At 46.6% G+C, this 23,700-nt stretch overlaps 1 protein-coding gene across 1 annotated transcript in view; it reads right to left on the bottom strand.

Moving 5' to 3' along the window:
- Positions 1 to 22,731, bottom strand: part of LOC122559125 (aminoacylase-1-like) — a 36,092-nt gene extending 13,361 nt beyond the window's left edge. Inside the window, exons 1-7 of the mRNA XM_087994543.1 lie at positions 22,614 to 22,731; positions 20,409 to 20,526; positions 9,455 to 9,519; positions 5,576 to 5,680; positions 5,385 to 5,479; positions 2,163 to 2,239; positions 493 to 582 (exon numbers count right to left, since the gene is read on the bottom strand). Of these exons, the coding sequence (XP_087850669.1) occupies positions 493 to 582; positions 2,163 to 2,239; positions 5,385 to 5,479; positions 5,576 to 5,680; positions 9,455 to 9,519; positions 20,409 to 20,496 (520 nt within the window). The 5' untranslated portion in view covers positions 20,497 to 20,526; positions 22,614 to 22,731. The remainder of the gene's footprint in view (positions 1 to 492; positions 583 to 2,162; positions 2,240 to 5,384; positions 5,480 to 5,575; positions 5,681 to 9,454; positions 9,520 to 20,408; positions 20,527 to 22,613) is intronic.
- Positions 22,732 to 23,700: the final 969 nt, after the last annotated feature.

Below are 23,700 nucleotides of genomic sequence, written 5' to 3'. Positions count from 1 at the left end.
GATCTGTCTGTGCAGGACAGGGAGTGTCATCTGCTCAATGTGAAAGCTCACCTCTCCATGGCCCAGCAAGGACCTGGTGCTGTTCCATGAGGAGCTATTTCATGCTGCAGTCACCCACGGTCACCCTGACACTGGTACAGGGCTCGGTGCATTGGGCGGCCTCATTACAGGCCCCACAGTGAGAAACTCAACAGGGACAATAGAAAGACAAGGCAGAGGTGGGGAGGAGGGCAAGAACGAGAGAGAGAGAGAGAGACAGACAGACAGACACAGAGAGACAGAGAGAGAGAGAGACAGAGAGAGAGAGAGACAGAGAGAGAGAGAGACAGAGAGAGAGAGAGACAGAGACAGAGACAGAGACAGAGACAGAGACAGAGAGAGAGACAGAGAGAGAGACAGAGAGAGAGACAGAGAGAGAGACAGAGAGAGAGACAGAGAGAGAGACAGAGAGAGAGACAGAGAGAGAGACAGAGAGAGAGAAACTGTCCCTACCTTCATCGAGCCCAAAACCGACACGCATCGCCTGGAACTCTTCACAATGGACAAACTTGGCCATCCCGTTCACACCCCCGATTTCTTCATCTACATCAGACACAACGTCCTTAGGCACAGCAATAGGAGCTATTGTGCTCATCCTGACCCAGATCCACTCACACCCTGTCCCCCATCCAAGACTCACTCTCCCCACCATCCCATATGATTAACCACGCTGGCTCAGTGGTTAGTGCTGCTGTCTCCCAGCACCAGGGACCCGGGTTCGATTCCAGCCTCGTGTGACTGTCTGTGTGGAGTTTGCACATTCTCCCTGTGTCTGCGTGGGTTTCCTCCCACAGTCCAAAGATGTACAGGTTAGGTTGAATTGGCCTTGCTAAACTGCCCATTATGCTCAGGGATGTGTAGGTTAGATGCATTAGTCAGGGGTAAATGTAGAATAATAGGGTAGGGGAATGGATTTTGGGGGGGGGGGTAGGGGTTTACTCTTCAGAGGGTCAGTGTGGACTTGGGCCAAATGGCTTATTTCCACACTTGTAGGGATTTTATGATCCCTCCCCTTTCCCTTCCCCAACACACTGTCCTCTCTCCCTCACTCACGCCCACCCTCCCCTTTCCCCAACATGCTCCTGCCACTCCCCCTCCCCTGCCCCCACCCTGCCATTCCCCCCTCTCCCCTCCATCACTGTCCTGATCCAATATCAGGATCAGGATATTGGGCACACTGCCATCAGTAACTAAGCCTTTATAACACTAACTGCCAGTCAGTGTCTACATACAGTTTCTGCACAATGTACATAATCTACACTAAGAGGCTGTGAGCTGGACTGCCACATGGAAAGTGGGTCACAGACAGATTCAACCTGGGGTTTTCAAATGGGAACTTGACAATTAATTGAACAGAAAACAAAGTACTGTGGGACTCTGGGGGGGAAAGGCAAGGTTTCTGGAGTAACCGTGTACCCCAAAGAAAGACATGATGTGCCGAATGGCCTCTGTGCTGGCCCATTCTATGGTTCCGTTATCTCCTCCTGTGTCTAATGACAGGTGCTGGCCTCCAGTGAAGTGGCAGGGAGTTTTACTGCATGAGAAACATGATGCAAAACGCAAGCAGTTATTGAATGGAGAGAACTTGGGAGTTCCTTCAGCAAACTTCCATCGACATACCCCACCTTAAACAACACTTGATGCCCTGAGACCCAAGCACAGCATTCTGACAGCCGAACCAGAGGAACCAGTTGTAATTACATTGTTGTTTGAGAGGTTAAAGTGTGTACAGCTTGTCCGGCCATGTTTCCAATATTCCCAACTGTCACTTCAAACACTGTGACTTCACTGTGACTTCAAACACTGCGGGACCCCTTGTGGTCATAAAGGTGCTATATAAATGCACAGCCACTTGTTTCTGAAGTCCTGCCACGGGATTAAACAGTCAGTCCAGAACGACACCAATAAGGAAATTGCAGAGCGCCTGAGCATTGCACACCTTTGTTAAAAACAATGACTGCAGATGCTGGAAACCAGATTCTGGATTTGTGGTGCTGGAAGAGCACAGCAGTTCAGGCAGCATCCAAGGAGCAGTAAAAGCGACGTTTCGGGCAAAAGCTCTTCCAGCACCACTAATCCATTGCACACCTTTCCCAGGGATACTCTGACCCTTTTATACTCACCAGGAACAAACAACAAATGGATTGTCCGTGGAAATCGCTTCCCTTCTGATTTCAATCTCCGAATTGCTTCGATATACCTGAAAGAGGCAAGAGAGAATTGTTATTAGACTTACAGATAACTCAGGACACGCAGTTGCCAACAGTAAACAGTGCAGGATAACACTCTCCCTCTTATCACGCTCCACTGAAAGAACGATATGGGATGATAAGTTGAATATTAAAAATTAAAATTAAAATCCTGCCAAGATTAACTCATTACTTTTTTTGTGCACAACATACTCTTGCATAATTCTTATTTACTTCATTTTTGTTTTTCAGTCTTGCACCAGCTCCTGAAGGGCAGCAGGCTCAGCCTTGAAGGAACATTTACAACTTGTAAATAGAAGGTGCAGTGTTAGAAAACATGAGGCCCCTTGCACGATCAGGACTGCATAGGGTTAGACAGAGTAAAGCTCCCTCTAGTGTCCCACAAAACACTCTCAGAGTAGATTAAGCATGGGGTTAGATACACAGTAAAGCTCCCTCTACACTGTGTGTATCAGACAGCAAGTTGTTGACACTCTGTTGAGAAACACTGAATTTGGACTGAGCATCTTGCCCAGGACACCACTCACTCCTCTGAGCTACTGAACTTCGGTTTGTGTGTGTGTGTGTGTGTGTGTGTGGGGGGGGGGGGGGGGGGGGGGGGGGGGTTAGTTGACAGCAAGAAGGAGCTGGAGGTCAGGCTGATTTTCCACTCTGAAGGAGAAAGTGAGGACTGCAGATGCTGGAGCGTGTGGTGCTGGAAAAGCACAGCCAGTCAGGCAACATCCGAAGGGCAGGAGAATTACCGTTTTGGGGCATAAGCTCTTCATCAGGAATGAGCTGATGAAGACCTTATTCTCAAAACGTCTATTCACCTGACCCTTGGGCTCTGATTTTACACTCTCCCATCCCCGATGTTATTCATCCCAGCATTAGTCCCCGGATCTCAGCCCTGGCTGAAATAAGCTGATATCACATGGCTAGGCAGATGCATCCCAGGATCCTGCTGGTTTCTTTGGCTCAGCATTCTAGTTGAATGTCAGAGTCCAGATGGACATGGGGAACTAGAGATTGTTACTGCATTTTGGAAAAGCAAATTTAGCAAGACTTATACACCTAATAGTAAGGTCCTAAGGAGCGTTGCTGAACACCGAGACCTTGGAGTGCAGGTTCATAGTTCCCTGAAAGTGGAGTTGCAGGTAGATAGGATAGTGAAGGAGGGGTTTGGTATGCTTGCCTTTATTGGTTAGAGTATTGAGTACAGGAGTTGGGAGGTCATGTCTCCTGATGAAGGGCTTTTGCCCAAAACGTCGATTTCGCTGCTCGTTGAATGCTGCTTGAACTGCTGTGCTCTTCCAGTACCACTGATCCAGAATCTGTACAGGACATTGGTTAGGCCACTGTTGGAATATTGCATGCAATTCTGGTCTCCTTCCTATCGGAAAGACGTTGTGAAACTTGAAAGGGTTCAGAAAAGATTTACAAGGATGTTGCCAGGGTTGGAGGATTTGAGCTATAGGGAGAGGCTGAACAGGCCTGGGCTGTTTTCCCTGCAGCGTCGGACGCTGTGGTGTCCTTATAGAGGTTTATAAAATCATGAGGGGCATGGACAGGGTAAACAGACAAAGTCTTTTCCCTGGGGTCGGGGAGTCCAGAACTAGAGGGCATAGATTTAGGGTGAGAGGGGAAAGATATAAAAGAGACCTACGGGGCAACGTTTTCACGCAGAGGGTGGTACGTGTATGGAATGAGTTGCCAGAGGATGTGGTGGAGGCTGGTACAATGACAACATTTAAGAGGCATTTAGATGGGTAAATGAATAGGAAGCGTTTGGAGGGATATGGGCCGGGTGCTGGAAGGTGGGACTAGATTGGGTTGGGATATTTGGTCGGCATGGATGGGTTGGACCGAAGGGTCTGTTTCTGTGCTGTACATCTCCATGACTCTACTGTGACGATTCTATAGCTTTAGGTGGTGTATTTTGTCCTTTTTGTTTTGGGAGGTTTTAAGACAGAAGCGATGAGGTATCTATTGAAAGCCGATAAGGTATACAGCTTGGGGGAGACCTTAGGCATTTTTTTCTAAGTAGAAACAAGAGAGGCAACCTAAATGGGTGAGGTAATGCCAGGATTTTTAGTTTTATTTTCTCAGTTACGGCTGTTGTTGGGGTCTTGAAGTGGGTTCAGAAGCTGCATTACATCTCTCCTTGCTACTCTGAGCTTTCTCTTTAGATTAGATTCCCTACAGTATGGAAACAGACCCTTCGGCCCAACAAGTCCACTGAACACTCGCATGACCGATCCACCTGACCTGCACATTTTTGGACTGTGGGAGGAAACTGGAGCATCTGCAGGAAACCCACGCAGACACGGGGGGAATGTGCAAATGCCACACAGACAGTCGCCCGAGGCGGGAATTGAACCCGGGTCCCTGGTGCTGTGAGGCAGCAGTGCTAACCACTGAGCCACCGTGCTGATGCTTGGAGAATTGCCTATGAGACAATCTATTTTTCTGAACTTGCCTTTTGCCAAGGGAGTTTTTCTGGGATGTTACTGTATTGGAAAAAAGTTACAAATGACGAGGAAAATAATCTATTATTCTGTTAAGTTTTCCAATGGAGTTCAGTTATTCCAAAGTCTACTTTCTTTTGTCTCATTTAAACTATAGTGTGTGAATAAAGTGTGTTGCTTCAAATCTAATAGTCTGACCAAACGAATTATATCCAGAATGCAAGGCCTGGCACTTGCCCTTAAAATAAGAAAACTCTAAAGGTCTACGCTATCCTCTTTAATATATTTTAAAGGGATTTGGTCTGGTCCGTAACAGCGATACCTTAACTGAGTGATAATTAGATGAGATGATATTATGATCCCCAGATCAATGGGCACCACAGGGGCTGGGGTGGTGAATTAATAAGCCCGCAAAACAACATTTCCCATTGAACATTGCTAATTTAAATTTGAGCGTTTGCTAGTGGTTCCCATTTCCCCCTATGAGCTTGGTACGCTATCACATGTTTTAACTGTTGCCTTAAATGAGTGCATCGGGAATGAGTCATCAGTGCTTTGTGATGAAGGAGCTGAATAGAACTTGGACTGGATAAGAACTGGGGCTGTTTCGAACCAACCTTTATCATGTATCGATATGGGGGAGGGTAGGGGGTAGACTTATACCCCATCAGCAGCTTGTTGAACTCACTGAATGGTGACACACTTCATGTCCTGTGTCCCCCGGCCATAAATATTGCCCTGCTCATCTTTCACAGCTGCAAATGGGTCGTGTTTCCAATGCTCCTGCACACAGAAAAACGGAGTCAGCCCGGTTCCACCATCGACACCTCTTCCCACTACCTCCACGGCCATCCCACCGGACCCTGCTGAGCAGCCTACCTCAAAGACAGGCACCACATCCGTGTGGGAATTCAGGAGAATGGATTTGAGCTTGGGGTCCGTCCCCTCCCAGCTGATGATGACAACAGTCCGACCTGGGTGAACCTGAACAATGAGACAGCATCACACTGAGAAACCTGGTACGCTTTGATTTATTACATCATGTGTACCGAGATACAGTGAAAAGTATTGGATTGCATGCCAACCAGTCAAATCATATCTTACATCAGGGTGTCAGAATAGAATGCATAATATAGCAACAGAGAAGGTACAGAGAAAGATCCATTTTAATATATGAGGGGTCCATTTGTAACTCTGATAACAGCGAGAAGAAGGTGTTCTTGAATCTGTTCGTGTCTTCAAAACCTTTGTATCTCCTGCCCATGGAAGAGAGTATAATTGGGTCTTGGATTATGTTCATCAAGAGTGTGGTGCTGGAAAAGCACAGCAGGTCAGACAGCATCCGAGGAACAGGATTATTGACCTTGGGTTTTGCCGAAACTTTGATTCTCCTGCTCCTTGGATGCTGCCTGACCTGCTGTGCTTTTCCTGTACCACACTCTCGACTCTGATCTCCAGCATCTGCAGTCCTCACTTTCGCCTCTTTGATTATGCTGGCTGATTTCCCGAAGTGTTATGACGTTGAAGGTATGTACTGTGCCTTTAAGAGAGAGTGAATGCTGCTCTGAACTGAGAGCTGACAGGCACCTGTCATGACTAGACAGTAGTCTTAAAGTGTACTGGAAAATTGAAAATATGTAACATTTGGCTGTGAAATGGATGCCTGAGTTGGGTTGCTGTTTTGACAACAATTCGAATTTAACCAGTTCAAATTATACCCCAGGATACAAAAACCCAATCGAGTTTAAATTTATTGTTTTGCTAACATTGAACCAATGAGACAATCCAAAGTTGGGGATAATACAGACAGGCATGTATTATGGGGGGCAGCAGAGCGACGGGGGGGGGGGGGGGGGCAGAGCGACGGGGGGGGGGCAGAGCGACGGGGGGGGGCAGAGCGACGGGGGGGGGGCAGAGCGACGGGGGGGGGCAGAGCGACGGGGGGGGGCAGAGCGACGGGGGGGGGGCAGAGCGACGGGGGGGGGGCAGAGCGACGGGGGGGGGCAGAGCGACGGGGGGGGTGCAGAGCGACGGGGGGGGCAGAGCGACGGGGGGAAGCAGAGCGACGGGGGGGGAGCAGAGCGACGGGGGGGGCAGAGCGACGGGGGGGTAGGCAGAGCGACGGGGGGGTAGAGTGACGAGGGATGGGAGGGACAGTGGAGGAATACGCGTGAGGGGGACTGGGGAGGGGGACGCGGGGGACAGAAGGGGGAACGGGAGTGGACAGGGAGTGGGACGGTGTGATCGGTGGTGTCTGGGGGGAGTGAGAGAGGGGGGTGAGAGGGATCATGTGAGGAAGGGTGAGAAAGGAGAGTTGAGGGGGGAAAGTGGGGGGGGGGAGAAAGAGGGGAAAGGGTAAGACAAAGGAGAATGTTCGACATAAAGGTTAAAAGTCTAAATTGTCAGGGTACCAGGAGCCAATGGCATTCAGTCTGGCCCATGGTGATGGAACTGAAGGATCAGCACGGCCCAGCTGCAGATGATACAGCAGGGAGGTGAGGCCTTGTAGTATTATTGCTCATGTATTCATCCAGAAACACATCAAACACTCTGGTGATCCTGGTTTAAATTCTGCCATGGACGACAGTGGAATTTGAATTCAATAAAGAATCTGGAAAGATCCATCTGCTTCACTCATGTCCTTCAGGGAAGTAAATCTGCCATCTTCACCCCGGCCTGGCCTACAGACCGCAGCAATGGGATCGGCTTTGTGAAATGGCCTAGCAGGCCGCTCAGTTGTATTAATCACAGGTGGACTGCAGCCACTCAAGGCAGTTGCTCACCACCACCTTCTCAGGGGGACAATTGGAGACGGGCAATAAATACTGACCCACCAGTGACACTGACATCCAACGAACAAACAAATATAAAAAAAAAACAGGCAGCAAGGATGAAGATGAATTGAAGTCTGCGGGGGAAGCAGAATGTTGTGGTGAGAGCCACCAAATGTCTGAGGTCATTCTACCTGACAAGGAATTGTGTACGCAAGGTAGCACAGAGGCAAAGACACTGCAAAGTGAGAGGTCAGATGATTATACCATGTTCGTCTCCAGGGTAAAAGCCTCTACCGGTGGGGGGGGGCTGGGGCAAGAACTGGGAGAAAGTGAGGAATGCTGGAGATCTGAGTCAAGTGTGTGGTGCTGGAAAAGCACAGCAGGCCAGGCAGCATCCCTGATGAAGGGCTTATACCCGAAACGTCGATTCTCCTGCTCCTCGGATTCTGCCTGACCTGCTGTGCTTTTCCAGCACCACACTCGCGACTCTTCCAATAACTGGAATTGCAAACGAATGGAGACATTAACTGTTTCTTAAACGTGAATCGAACAGTCACTTGATCAGGCCTCTCGTCACTTGCCGATAAAGGAGCAGAAAGTGAACCTTACTCAAGTAGCAGTGACAGCACCGGGAGGATCAGATTCACATGGAGTCAGATTGACTTGGGGTGAGGGGGTGGGGGGAGATGTCCATTGGAAATGGCCAGCGAGATCCAATTCAGAGATTCCCAATTTCCTTTTCCTCACACCGTCAGACCAGGACTTTAAATACGATTGTGGGTCACAGCGTCTCACTTGCCATGAATAACAGCATGAATGAAGGAATCTTTCCAAAGGTAAGCTCAAAAGGCCCTTTTTCAACCTGCAAACCCCCATCATGCCAAGATCAGGCCCTTTCCCCCACTGGACACTGAACAGAAAAAACCCACTGGACACTGTACTGATACGGCCCTTTCACCCAATGGATAATGTACAAAAACAACAGACCCATTAGCGATAGTTGGGGATGTACGAAAAGACTTGAAAAAAAAACTCACTCCTAACTTTCTGTTACGTTAATAACACCAAGTTTTTTTAAAAATCTATTCACAAGAGGCCAATAAAAGTTTCAATTGTCTTCGAGCCTTTAAATTCCAATACCACAGAGAAACCTGAACTTAACACATATCCGAGGAATATTGCAGTACACTCTGGCTCAGACAACTACGTGCCACCTTCTTTTTGAGTCAAACTCTTTCAACTGTCGGGGCAACACAGTGAACCTACCCTGTTAACCCGAAGCCCCTATCTACTCCCCCACTCTGCATGCTGTCTTACTAAGACATTGCACATATGGACTGAGCTCAATTCAGCAGTAGTACCCAATCTCTCTCACTGTGCAGCGACACTCCCAGAGGAGTCTTTCGAGCTAGTTCTGGACCTTTCAATGGCACCATCTTCTAGATTCGATTCCCTACAGCGTGGAAACAGGCCTTTTAGCCCAACAAGTCCACACCGACCCTCCGAAGAGTAACCCACCCAGACCCATTTCCCTCTGATTGATGCACCTAACACTACCTGCAATTCAGCATGGCCAATTCACCTGACCTGCACATCTTTGGACTGTGGGAGGGAGCCGGAGAACCCGGAGGAAACCCACGCAGACTCGGGGAGAATGTGCAAACTCCACACAGTCGCCCAAGGCTGGAATCGAACCTGGGGCCCTGGTGCTGTGAGGCAGCAGTGCTAACCACTGAGCCACCATGCCGCCCACCCCCTCTTTCTTCCAGATATATGCTCCAAACCCATCTTGCCATCGACACCAGACTGGACAAAGAAACCCTACTGGGAACATCCCAAAAATATCTCTAAACCAAGGGACAGTCACACCTCTGTTTATTCTTACACCTCCCATTTCCTCCCCACCCTGCGCGGGATGAACGAATGGAGTTTTATTTTAACTGTGGCTCTGCACAGAGACCAATCTATAAACGCAATCTCTCACCTCAATCTTCTTCAAGGGTAGGTCCAGCTCCACACTCATCCTCTCCAGAAACTTAATCGCACCATCTGGAAATAAAACGCACTCTCAGTGAATCCTACAATGCCCACAAACAGTCTACGTTTTGAAAACAGCACATTTTCCTGCAAAATGGAGTCATAGAGATGTACAGCACAGAAATAGGCCCTTCGGTCCAACTGGTCCATGCCGACCAGATATCCCAACCCAATCTAGTCCCACCTGCCAGGAATAGTTTAAAATCAGGAGGGTAGAATTACAGCCAGAGTAGAAAGATTGGGGGGGTTGGGGGTATGGTTGTTTTAGATCATGTACCTGCACTGACCTATGACCTATACAGTGACACACACAATGTGAGCAGGATTCCAGTATGTTTCCACAGAGACATTTCCAACAATACAAAACTTAGTACATTGCTATTGTGCATGACCTTGTTTCAGCCTCAGAAAACCGTGTTCAGTTTTGGCTCCTTCACATGGTAGGGGAGACTGAGACTTTGGAAAGATTGCAGAGAAGTCATAGTACAGCAGGGAAACAGGCCTTTCACTCCAACTCATCCATGCCAACCAGGTTTCCTGAACCGAACTAATCTCACTTTGCTGCATTTGGCTCATATCCCTCTAAATCTTTCATATCTATGTACCCATTCAGTTGCCTTTTCAATGTTTTTTTTAATATATTTTTATTAAGAGAAAATAGATTTTTAAATATTACAACAAATACAAAACAATGCAATTCAAAACAGTACAAAAATAGTACAAAACTAAACCCAAATAATAAAAAAAATTCCCCAACCCACCCTCCTATACGAATGTATAAAGATATATAGAGAAGTATAAAATTTAAAAAAAACCTAAACTAGCTATTTAACTAACTAAATAAATACCTAACAACAAACAAACAAACTCAGCCCAGCCAAACAAAACACTCATACATTCACAGTTTCTCCTCCCTGGATATTGGACTCATGAAACACAATCGTTACAGCTATATAAAAGCCCTTGTTAGTGTGGCAGATAAATCTGTGTCCAGGTATTTCAAAAAGGGTTGCCATGTCTTGTAAAAATTCTCAGTTTTGTGGTGTACCATATTTGTGAGAAAATCCAGGGGAATATGCTTCATAACAATCTTCCGCCAACCCGATAAGCCTGGGGAGGTTTCGGATATCCAACCTAGCAAGATATTCTTCCTTGCACAGAATGTAAGAATATTGAAAAGTTTTGCCTTATGCGAGTCTGCAAGAAATACAATGGGTAGGCCCAAAAGGAGCTAAATAGGGTCCTTCTCCACCCCTACACCTAAAATCCTCTCCATGCGCCCACCACAGCGCTCCAATATGTTTGAAGCCTGTCACAAGACCAAAGACAATGGGTAACACTGCCTGTGCAGACCTTGCACTTGGGACATGCTGAAGATACCCCTGGTTTAAATTTTGACAAGCGGTCTGGCGCTAAGTGGACCCTGTGGAGAATCTTCAACTGTAAAGCATGGGTCCTATTGCAAATTGATATCTTCCTTGCATTCTCCCATGCCTCTGATGAAACTTCAACACCCAGCTCTCTTTCCCACATCTTGCAGAGTCGATCAGACTCATCTGAGGTGGCACCCCCCCAGTTGGTGATATAAAGTACTGACAGAGAGTGTACTCTTAGTCTTTAGTACTCCTCTTTCTATGTCAGATTTGTAGGGATCAGTCAAAAGTGTCATTTTTTCTGAATAAAATCCCTAATTTGATAAAAACAAAAAAGAGGTCTCTATTAGGTAACTCGTACTTCCGTAATAACTGATCGAAGGACATCATTACGTCTCCCTCAAATAAATCACCCATGCAAGATACACCCCTAGCTGCCCAACATTTAAATCCTGAATCTATCATACCTGGTTGAAAACTCGGCATACCCACTAAAGGTGTAAACAAAGATGTTTTGCCAATATTACCTTCCCTCTGCCGAATTGCCCTCCATGCTTTAACAATATTGATGACTATTGGCTTATGGCAATATTCCGTAACTGTCCTCACTTTGTCCAAAAACAGCAAACTGGTAAGGGGGCACCTTGCCTGGGAGACTTCGATATCTAGCCATATTGAAAGAGGGTCCCCACAAATCCAATCACTCACGTAGGTCAAAAGTGAGCTTAATTGGTCATTTTTAATGTCCGGAAGGTCTACTCCCCCCAATCTGTGAGGCAACTGCAGTTTGGCTAATTTAATGAGGGGCCATTTACAGTGCCAGACAAAGGAGCTAAACGAACCATTCAGTCTCCTGAGTGTTTGTTTATTGAAAAATCAGGGGGAAGCATCCATATAGGGTATAGCAAGCGAGGGAGAATATTCATCTTAATAAGCGCTATCCGACCCAACCATGAGACTGGAAGTGCCTCCCATCTTTGGAGATCTTGCTTAATTTTTTCAAATAATTGAGTAAAATTGGCTTTGAACAGCCAATCCAGAACTCGAGTAATGAATATGCCCAAATACACGAAACCCCCCCTGTGACCACCTGTGGTGTAAAATTATGTCCCAATACATGTGTGAATCATAATGCAACACATGTATTGGGCCAAGCAGTGGAATGTGGTGAAAGGGTTAAAATTGTGTCCCAATACATGTGTGAATCTAACCGAAAATGGAAGGTGTCGCTTAGTCCCGTGTGAATCTTATTATACACCTTCCCGTGTGAATCTTCTTATCTGTATGTAACCAGAATGGAATGTGTTTTTTAGCCTTGCTCTGCTGTTCACATGAATGTTTATATCTGGAAAAGAGTATATCAGCTGGAAAAGTCTCCAGTTCGGTAGAGTCTGCTCCGGGGTTGCGTTTAACCGCCGAGCGTGGGTTGTTGGCAACCGCTCTACGAGAACTGACGGCTCCCAGTTCCGGTAACACGTAGAGTGAGTATAAACCAGACCCGTTGTAAGTACGAGACCTGGTTGTGGCGACGCTGCGGGGAATAAAACACTTATATTCTAGCAGACTCGCCTCTTGGCTGTTTGTTCTGTGTCAGACTACTTTCCTGCGAGCCTGGTCCTTGACCTTGAGAATTTTTTAAAACACCACCTAAATGGGAATCAATAGTCACTCTCAAGAGCCAACTGTTTCATAAGACCACCCATAGGCATAGCCTCTGATTTAGCAAAATTAATCTTATACCCTGAAAAAGCGCCAAGCGCGTGAATGCAATGTATCAGGCAAAGCACTGAAACTGCTGGATTTGTCAAGAAAATTAGAACATCATCTGCATACAGCGAGATCTTATGTAATTTTGACCCCACTTCTGGAGCTGATATACGGAGATCCCCACGAATGGCCTCTGCCAACGGTCCAATCACCAACGTAAAAAGTAATGGTGAAAGGGGACAGCCTTGCCGGCTGCCCCTAGAAATATTAAAATTGCTTGATCGTACCCCGTTGGTAATGACCGCAGTGAGAGGTACACTGTAGAGAACCTTTACCCATCTTATGAAAACTTCGCCCAGACCAAACCGGTTTAGATTATAGAAAAGATACGGCCACTCAACTCGGTCAAATGCCTTCTCTGCATTTAAAGAAATCACCAATCCCTGTATTGACTGCTGTTGGCATGCTTGAATTACGTTAAGCAGCCTCCTAATGTTATTGGAGGATCTGCGACCCTTTGTGAAGCTCGTCTGATCCTCTTTAATAATAGAGGGTAACACAGTCTCCAGCCTTAACGCGTGGGCCTTAGAGTGGATCTTAAAGTCCACATTTAAGAGCGAGATGGGCCTGTACGGAGCACAGTCTTCCGGATCCTTCCCTTTTTTAAGGATAAGTGAAATATTGGCCTCTCTGAGATGGTGGGAGACGATCATGACTGTATGAATCATTAAACATATTCAGCTTTGGGCCCGACAGTATACTTATAAATTCCTTATAGAATTCACTGGGAAGTCCATCAGGACCGGGCGCCTTTCCACTCTGAAGCTGCCTCACAGCTTCCTACACTCCATGCTCTGATAATGGGGCATTGAGAAAGGACTGTCGTTCGGGAGTCACACCCGGGAGCTTCAGATCTCTAAAAAAATGATTCCATTTTGGCCTGCCCCTCCTCACAATTCTCAGACTGATATAACTTAGAGTAGAATCTCTGGAACGCCACGTTAACCTTTTTAGAATCACGTTAGGTTCCCAGACCCTTTCCTAATCGCTGTAATGGTTTGTAGGGCACTTCTCTTTCTGGCAAGGTATGCTAAGTATTTGCCTGGCTTGTCACCATGCTCGCATAGCCTTTGCTTTGCAAAAGCCAGCTCCTTCTTTGCCGTCTGCGTGAGCATGGAATTTAGTGCAGACCGCAGTGCCATAATCCTCTGTAGTTTGACCAACGAGGGTCTGTCAAAATAGGCCTTCTCGGCTGCCTTCAACCGTGCTTCAAGGAGACGTTGCTGCTCACCCTTCTGCCGCTTCCTACTTGTGGAATATGAAATAACTAGCCCTCTGGCATAAGCTTTGGCAGTTCCCCAGAAAACAGATGAGCTATCAACCGAGCCTATGTTGATGTCTAGGAATGAGCTGAAAATGTGTTGCTGGAAAAGCGCAGCAGGTCAGGCAGCATCCAAGGAACTGGAGAATCGACGTTTCGGGCATAAGCCCTTCTTCAGGAATGCCTGAAATTCCCTAGGGAAATACTCCACAAACTTGCTGTCCATGAGAATAAAGGGGTCCATTCGCCAGTACCTTGAATCCACTGTAGCATCCTAATTTTAACCATGAGCAACACTGGAGCATGATCAGAGATGGCAATATTACCAATCGTACAGGATGCCACCAGATCCAGGGTTACTGCAGGGGTCAGAAAAAAAATCAATCCTTGTGTGACATCTGTGCGGATTGGAGAAAAACGTGAAATCCCTACCTGTAGGGTGGAGACACCTCCAGACGTCCACCAACCCTAATTCCCCACACAGACCCAATAACTGCTTAGTTTGTGCAGAAGGTATCAAGGGACCTTTAGGCAACCTGTCTACTGTGGAGTCCATGAGGCAGTTAAAATCTCCCCCTATAATGATGTGCCGAGACTTGAGACTTATCAGTTTAGAAGAAGCATCAAACAAGAATTTAAGAGGATGAGCTGGGGTACAATAAACATTTAAAATGCCATATTCTTCCCCATTTATCAAGGCTTTAAGAATTACAAACCTCCCGTATGCGTCTTTAACACATTCCAACAATATAAATGAGAGATTTTTCCTTACCAATATAGCCACTCCCCTACTTCTGGTATTAAATGATGAAAAATAAACACTGTCAAAGCCATTCTGCTGTAATTTCAGATGCTCCTTGTCATCCAAATGTGTCTCCTGTAACAAAGCAATATCCATCTTCTCCTTTCTAAGACTCAAGAGTACCTTCTTCCTCTTAATTGGTGAGTGACTTCCCTTGATATTCCAGGTACACCATTTAATCAAATCATTAGCCATAATCTTCTGCAATTACATTTAAACTCCAGAGAGAAGGAACCCGAACCACAAATTGCTGAGTCTAAGTGTTGCATGGTCCACCAAATATAAAAACTACATAAACTAAAACCACTACATTTTACAAACATACAAAGTTATTAAAAATAAAAAACATCAAAAACAAACCAACATATAAAGTGCCAATAGCGCTGAGTAGGGGAACTCACCCCCTGCCCGGAGGAGGCAACTACCCGTCCCAAACTGCCCATAAATAGCCATCTAACCATCTCAACCACCTTCACTTCTCCCAGCTAGAGCCGCATCGCAAGCACAAGCTAAAAAGAATAAACACCCCATAGAATATCAATATGAATAAAAAAACATTATTTTATAAAAAAAAAGGGGAATAAATACCCCAACCATCCTTTGGTATGTCCTAACTTAGAAATTTAAAATGTACATCTTAACCACCGCCAGACATAGTTTGCACCAAATTATTACCAATAGAGGAAAAAAAAGGGGGAAAACAAAGCTCCAACTGGATTTCCTCCATTTTTTTTTTTACAGAATGATAAACACATACCCAAGCAACACTATTTATACATACTACAATTGTTAAAATTAGGTTAGTTTGTCCACAAAGTTTCTTGTCTTCTCCGATGTGTCAAAGAGATGCATGGATCCATCTAAGGTGATCTGAAGCACTGCTGGATATCTCAGGGAGTACTGAATCCCGAGCTCCTTCAGTCTTCTCTTGACACCATCATACGATTTTCGTTTCTGGATCACCACCACTGAAAAGTCTTGCATGATCTTAGACCCCTCGTAAATTAGGGCCTTTGGATCCTTCCCCAGGAGTCTGGAAGCCTCCATGACTTTCTCCTTATCCCGGTAATGATGGAACCACACCAGGAAAGGACAAGGGCGTTGACCCAGACCCGACCTCCGTGCTGCGACCCGGTGAGCCCTCTCTATCTTCAATCCTCTCATGCCAGTCTCCAAGTCAAGGAATTTCGGAAGCCAATCTTCAACAAATTCCGCAGGCCGCACACTTTCCTTACCCTCAGGCAGACCGATGATCCAAATGTTTTTTATCCTGCCCCTGTTTTCAAGATCATCCACTTGGTCATGCAAATTATGAATCTGCGTCTTCAGGGCTTGGATCTCATCCTTGAATGAACTGGCATCAGCTTCCACCACTGTGACCCTGTGCTCCACCTCATCCATCCTCTTCTCCAGGTCTCCCAGCTGCTGCTCATGCTTCTGCAGCATGAGAGAGACTGGAGCCAACTTCTCTTCAATCTGTTTCCCCAACATCTCGCGAGATTTCGAGAGCTGGTTCACCAGGTCCTGAAGAGTAATCGGCTCCGGGGCTGCTGCTGGCTGAGCTGCAGACCCGGCCTCAGATGCTCCTCCTCTCTTTTTAGGCATTTCTGGACAGCTGAAAATACAGGTAAGTCAATTTTTAAATATTTCTTGGGGCTCCACAATCTTTCCAACGCCCCAAGAAATCCTGATGACCTGGGTTGGGTGGGTTAAAGGACCATCCTGCTCCTGCTGTGATGCGAAGCTCTGCAGTGTGATCTTCTCAGATCGCCGCCATTTTAGATCCCCTTTTCAATGTATTCAATACTTATCTCTAACACTTCCTCTGGCAGTTCATTCATTCCACCCTCTGTGTGGAAATTTTGCCCCTCAGATCCCTTTTACGTCTTTCCTCTCCTACTTTAAATGTACACCCTCCAGTTTTGGACTCCCCTACCCTGGGGAAAAAGATCTTGGCTTATCTCAGTCCTTTGTGATTTTATAAACCTCTATAAGGTAACTGCTCAACCTCCAAGGAAAAAAGGCCCAGCCTTTCCTTATAATTCAAACGTTCCAGTCACGGTAATGATCTTGTAAATATTTCTTGCAAGTTTTCCAGTTTGATAACATCCTTCCTGCAGCAGGGCGCCAAATTTGACCTTATCAATGTCTTGTTCAGTCATAACACAATGTCCCAACTCCAGCACTCAGTGCTCTGACCAATGAAGGCAAGCATGCTAAACGCTTTCTTCACCACCCTGTCTACCTGTGACACCACTTTCAAGGTCCCTTAGTACTCTTAGATAACCTTCTTCGCTATCCACTATGCCACTAATTTTGGTGTCATCTGCAAATTTATTAGCCATACCTCCTGTATTCACATCCAAATCGTTTACATAAATAACAAACAACAATAGACCCAGCACTGAACCACTGTGCTGAACAACAACCCTCCATCACCATTTTCCATCTCTGACCTTCAAGCCAAATTTGTATCCAGTTGGCAGCTCTCCCTAGTTCCCAAGTGACCTAACCTTACCAACCAATTAAACACGCAGAACCTTGTCAAACACTTTGCTAAAATTCCCATTGACAACATCTATCGGTCTGCCTTCAACTATTGTTTTGGCCACCTCTTCAAAATAAAACTCAGAAATTTGAGAGAAACAATTTCCCAGGCACAAGGCTATGCTGACTATGCCTAATCAGTCCTTGCCTTTCCAAATTCATGGAGACAACTCTTAAGTAGGGTGAAGAATTGTAAACAGCGAGGGATCAGGTAATGGGTAGCATCAGAGACTTGAGGGAGCTGTAATGTAAAGGATTGATGTAGTTACGTGAATTAGATAGGTAGCATTGCATTAACGATTCAATCTAAGTTCACATGATTGCTCAGGGATGGTACCCCCCACCAGCCAAGCTGACATCCTGACCTGTATGCTGTTAGATTTCTGCAATAGTTACGAACCTCCCTCCACGGTGCAGACTAATTGGCAGCTTAAAACCAGGAGACACGGACCAGATGGTACACACTGTGGTGACTGTATGTCAGCAGTGGTTGGGGAGGCTGATGCAGCAGGCTGGTCTATCTTGGATGGTGTTGAGGTTCTTGAATGTTGTTGGTGCTGTGTTCATCCAGGCACCTCACGACCCTTACCCAAACTGACATCAGCCTCCATTTACAGGTTTGCTGATGACGTAGTGGGTGGATCTTAAACAATGATGAGACGGAGTACAGGAAAGAGATAGAGCATTTAGTGGCATGGCGTAAAGCCAACAGTCTCTCCCTCAATGTCAGCTAAACGAAGGAGCTGATCATCAACATCAGGAAGCAGAGTGGAGACACGGCCCTGTCTGTATCAATTGTGCTGAGGTGGAAGCAGTTGAAAGCTTCATGTTTCTAGGAGTAAATATCACTAACAATCTATCCTAGTCTACCCATGTTGCACTGCGGTCAAGAAAGTACACCAACACCTCTATTTCCTCAGAAGGCTAAGGCTAGGGAGATTTAAACAATCCTTGGATAAGCACATGGTTGATGATAGGATAGTGTAGGGGGACGAGCTGAGAATAGTGCACAAGTCGGTGCAACATTGAGAGCCAAAGGGCTTGTACTGCGCTGTATTGTTCTATGAAAGTCAGCGTATCTACAAAGGCTCTTAGCAATTTTTACAGCTGCACATCGGATGCATCGCAGCACGGTATGCCAACCGCTCTGCCCAAGACTGCAAGAAATTAGAGCGAGTTGTGAATACAGTCCAGTCCATCTCACAAACCAGCCTGCCTCCAACTGACTCCATCACACTTCCTGCTGCCTTGGGAAAGCAGACAACAGAATCAAAACCCTTCCCTACATGGCTGCTGTCTCTTCCTCCGGGAAGAAGATAAAGAAGTTTGAAAACAATATCAACAGATTCAGGAACAGTTTCTTCCCTGCTGTCATCAGACCTTTCATATTCTAGAGATGTGCAGCTTTCTGTGCAGCTTGTCTTTAGCTGTAACACTATATTCTGCACTGTAAGGTATGATTTGTGTGGTTTGCTTGCAATGCAATACTTTTCCCCACATCTCAGTACCTGTGACAATAATAAATCAAATCAAAGTCCCCGCCCACTACCAACAGTTGCTGGCTGTGGGGGGGGGGGGGGGCAGCTGAATAATTGGGCAATTTCTGGCTGACAATCTTTGCTTGGTAAAGGGAAATTACTAGTTATACAAGCAGGGAGGCAAGGCTCAAAGACAAATCAGACACAGTAGATCTAAACAGCTGCTCCCGCTGCCACACACCCCCACCCTCCTGGTGCTGTGCCTGAAGGTCAGCCTTACAGCGGTCTGACCTTGCAGAGATACTGTACCCAAAAGGGCCCACAATCTTCCTCAGCATTATAAAGAGCTGAAAGGTCTAGACTACACGCTTGAAATGGTTTCGGTCTCTAAATTGAGTAAGTGGATTTATTTACAGTTACAGAAATCTGAAGTAAGAGTGCCCAGTTATTCAATTCCCAATCTTCCAAAGGATTACTGTGAAGATGTGTTACAATATCATTGAATGTAAATGCATATCCAACCAAAGGACAAGAATTTGAATCACAGAGGCCCACTCACAAATCTACGTTAAGCAGAGTTTTGAAACAGCTAAGGTAGCTGATGTGTAAGCCCCTTTTGCTGTCTAGCACACTATGTCAAACCAAAGTGAAAACAGTGATGCAGTAAATATGGGAAAACTGTGTTTATTTTTCAACTTGTTCACACCTTACAAACTTGCACCAGAGGCAGTGAAAAACACTGGAAGCTAGCTCTGCAAAAACGTAACCACCTTCTTCTGTTTAGCATGCTGACCAGTCTGTTGATCTTGTTGACCACCCAGCTAGTTCCAATGTCATCCACAAACTCACGATCGTACCCCTGACACTTAAGCTGAAATCGTTACCGGACACCACAAACAACAAGGGAACCAGCACTGAACCTATGAATTCTCAATCAAAACCGGCTTCCAGTCACAGAAACATCCCTCGATCACTGCCCTCCATTTCAGCCAATCCAATGTACCACTCTGCCTTGATCCCATGAGCTCTCATCTTCTTGACCACTCTGTCATGAGGAATCTGAGAGAAATCTTTGCAAAAATCCACGTGGACCACATGAAATGTATTCCTCTCAGCAAAACTTCTGGTTATCCCTTCAAAACAAAACTGGATCAAATTTGTCAAACACAACTTTCCCTTGTTGTTCTAAGCTTCACAGGCATTAGGCATATACCCTTAAGAGACAGTCTACAACACGAGTGTGTCTCAACATGGCATGCGACCTGAGGATATTAAAATCTCAAACTCCATTGTCGCTGCGGCCTCCTGCAACATGAGACACTTATGTTTATAATCAGCTCGCTTCATATTAGCTCAGACAAAACATTGCTGCTGAACTAAAAGCAAAAATGCGAATGCTAGAGATCTGAAACAAAAACAGAAATTGCTGGAAAATTCAGCAGGTCTGATATAATCTGTAAAGAGAAAACAGCGTTGACATTGCAAGCCCAGCAGGACTCTTCATCAGGACCAGTTCTGATGAAAAGTCACAACAGACTCTGCTTTCTCCCCACAGATGCTGCCAGTTCTGCTGAATTTCTCCAGCACTTCCTGTTTCGCTTATGATAAATGTTGCCCCACCAGGTATAAACTGCTGGAGGCAAAATGTGACAGCACAGCTCTATCCACCTTACCGTAGTCTGGCTGAGGATGGACAGTCCGGATCCTCAGGTACTCCCGAAACAAGCGCACAGACGGCTCCTCTTCCTGCTGTCCACCCATCCTGCACACACACCGCGTGGGGATCTTTCACTGTGAGAGAGAGAGAGAGAACAAATTCACGCAAGAATCATTAGCATAGATAGGCAGGCAAACACACGGGCACCCACACTCTCATCCACTTGCTCACACTCTCAGCACAGATGTTACCAGAACTGGGGAGGTTCGAGCTACAGGGAGAAGTAGAATAGGCTGGGGCTGTTTTCCCTCGAGTATTGGAAACAGAGGGGTGACCTGATAAAGGTTTATAAGATCATGCGGGGCATGGATACGGTGAATAGCCAAGGTCTTTTTCTCAGGGATGGGAGTCGAAAATCAGAGAGCACAGGTTTAAGGTGAGAGGAGAAAGATTTAAAGTGACCTAATAGGCAACCTTTTTACACAGAGGGAGGTACATGTAAGAAACGAGCTGCCAGAGAAGTGGTGGACGCTGGTACAATTATGACATTTAAACGATATCTGGATGGGTAAACAAATAGGGAAGGTCTAGAGGGATATGGGCCAAATGCTGTGAGCTGTTTCCGTGCTGTACATCTCTATGACTCGACGACACAGACACACAGAGGGCTGAAATAGAGAATCAGGAGAAAACAGTGACACACAGGAACACATAGCCCCACACAGGACACCAGTCTCTCTCTCTCTCTCCCCCTCATTTCAGTCTCCTCTCTATATTCCAGTCTCTCTCTCTCTCCCTCCCCCCCATTTCAGTCCCCTCTCTATATTCCAGTCTCTCTCTCTCTCTCTCTCTCTCCCCCCCCATTCCAGTCTCTCTATTCCAGTCTCTCTCTCTCTCTCTCTCTCCCCCCTCCTATTCCAGTCTCTCTCTCTCTATCCCCCCCCCATTCCAGTCCCCTCTCTCTATTCCAGTCTCTCTCTCTCTATCCCCCCCCCCATTTCCAGTCCCCTCTCTCTATTCCAGTCTCTCTCTCTCTATCCCCCCCCATTCCAGTCCCCTCTCTCTATTCCAGTCTCTCTCTATCCCCCCCCATTCCAGTCCCCTCTCTCTATTCCAGTCTCTCTCTCTCTATCCCTCCCCATTCCAGTCCCCTCTCTCTATTCCAGTCTCTCTCTCTATCCCCCCCATTCCAGTCCCCTCTCTCTATTCCAGTCTCTCTCTCTCTCTCTCTCTCTCTCTCTCTCTCTCTCTCTCTCTCTATCCCCCCCCCCATTCCAGTCCCCTCTCTCTATTCCAGTCTCTCTCTATCCCCCCCCATTCCAGTCCCCTCTCTCTATTCCAGTCTCTCTCTCTCTCTATCCCCCCCCATTCCAGTCCCCTCTCTCAATTCCAGTCTCTCTCTCTCCCCCCCCCATTCCAGTCCCCTCTCTCTATCCCAGTCTCTCTCTCCCCCCCCCCCATTCCAGTCCCCTCTCTCTATTCCAGTCTCTCCCCCCCCCCCCATTCCAGTCCCCTCTCTCTATTCCAGTCTCTCCCCCCCCCCCATTCCAGTCCCCTCTCTCTATTCCAGTCTCTCTCTCTCGCTCTCCCCCCCCCCCCATTCCAGTCCCCTCTCTCTATTCCAGTCTCTCCACCTCTCTCCCCCCCATTCCAGTCCTCTCTCTATTCCAGTCTCTCTCTCCCCCCCATTCCAGTCCCCTCTCTCTATTCCAGTCTCTCCACCTCTCTCCCCTCCCCCCCCCCATTCCAGTCCCCTCTCTCGATTCCAGTCTCTCTCTCTCTCTCTCCCCCATTCCAGTCCCCTCTCTCTATTCCAGTCTCTCCACCTCTCTCCCCCCCATTCCAGTCCTCTCTCTATTCCAGTCTCTCTCTCCCCCCCATTCCAGTCCCCTCTCTCTATTCCAGTCTCTCCACCTCTCTCCCCTCCCCCCCCCCCCATTCCAGTCCCCTCTCTCTATTCCAGTCTCTCTCTCTCTCTCTCCCCCATTCCAGTCCCCTCTCTCTATTCCAGTCTCTCTCTCACACACACACCCTCATTCCAGTCTCTCTCACTCTCAATATTCCAATCCCCCTTTTTCTCCATTCCTGTCTCTCTCTCTCTCTCTCTCTCTCTCTCTCTCTCTATATATATATATATATATTCAAGTCTCCCTCTTTCTATTCCACTGTCCCTCTCTTTCTAATCTTGTCTCTCTCCTCCCTCCCCCTCTCTCTCACTTACTCTATTCCAGTCACGGTCTCTCTGTCTGTTTCCAGTCCAGTCTCTCTCACACTCACCCTCTCCTCCGGCCTCTCTCGGTTTTGTTTCCGGGATTGAGGCGGATCCGGGGGCGGGGCTTTACAACCAGAGACACAGAGAGAGAATGTGAAAGATAGGGGGGAGATAGAGAGAGAGAGAATGTGAAAGATAGGGGGGAGATAGAGAGAGAGAATGTGAAAGATAGGGGGGAGATAGAGAGAGGGAGAATGTGAAAGATAGGGGGGAGATAGAGAGAGAGAGAGAATGTGAAAGATGGGGAGATAGAGAGAGAGAGAGAGAATGTGAAAGATAGGGGGAGATCGAGAGAGAGAGAATGTGAAAGATAGGGGGGAGATAGAGAGAGAGAATGTGAAAGATAGGGGGGAGATAGAGAGAGAGAGAATGTGAAAGATGGGGAGAGATAGAGAGAGAGAGAGAATGTGAAAGATGGGGAGAGAGAGAGAGAATGTGAAAGATGGGGAGAGATAGAGAGAGAGAGAGAATGTGAAAGATGGGGAGAGAGAGAGAGAATGTGAAAGATGGGGAGAGATAGAGAGAAAGAGAATGTGAAAGATGGGGAGAGATAGAGAGAAAGAGAATGTGAAAGATAGGGAGAGATAGAGAGAAAGAGAATGTGAAAGATAGGGAGAGATAGAGAGAAAGAGAATGTGAAAGATAGGGAGAGATAGAGAGAGAGAATGTGAAAGATAGATAGAGAGAGAGAATATGAAAGATAGGTAGAGAGAGAGAATATGAAAGATAGGTAGAGAGAGAGAGAATGTGAAAGATGGGGAGAGAGAGAGAATGTGAAAGATGGGGAGAGAGAATGTGAAAGATAGGTAGAGAGAGAGAATGTGAAAGATAGGGGGAGATAGAGAGAGAGAGAGACTGAAAGATGGGCGGAGATAGAGAGAGAGAATGTGAAAGATAGGTAGAGAGAGAGAATGTGAAAGATGGGAAGATAGAGAGAGTGTGTGAAAGATAGAGGGAGATAGAGAGAGAGAGAATGAAAGATAGATAGAGAGAGAGAGAGAATGTGAAAGATAGGTAGAGAGAGAGAATGTGAAAG

This window comes from Chiloscyllium plagiosum, unplaced genomic scaffold (genome assembly GCF_037043375.1).
Source record: "Chiloscyllium plagiosum isolate Xiang-an unplaced genomic scaffold, Cpla_swu_hap1 HiC_scaffold_14, whole genome shotgun sequence".
NCBI lineage: Eukaryota > Metazoa > Chordata > Chondrichthyes > Orectolobiformes > Hemiscylliidae > Chiloscyllium > Chiloscyllium plagiosum.
The sequence above is the reverse complement of the archived record's forward strand: the minus strand, read 5'-3'. Positions and strand labels throughout refer to the sequence as shown.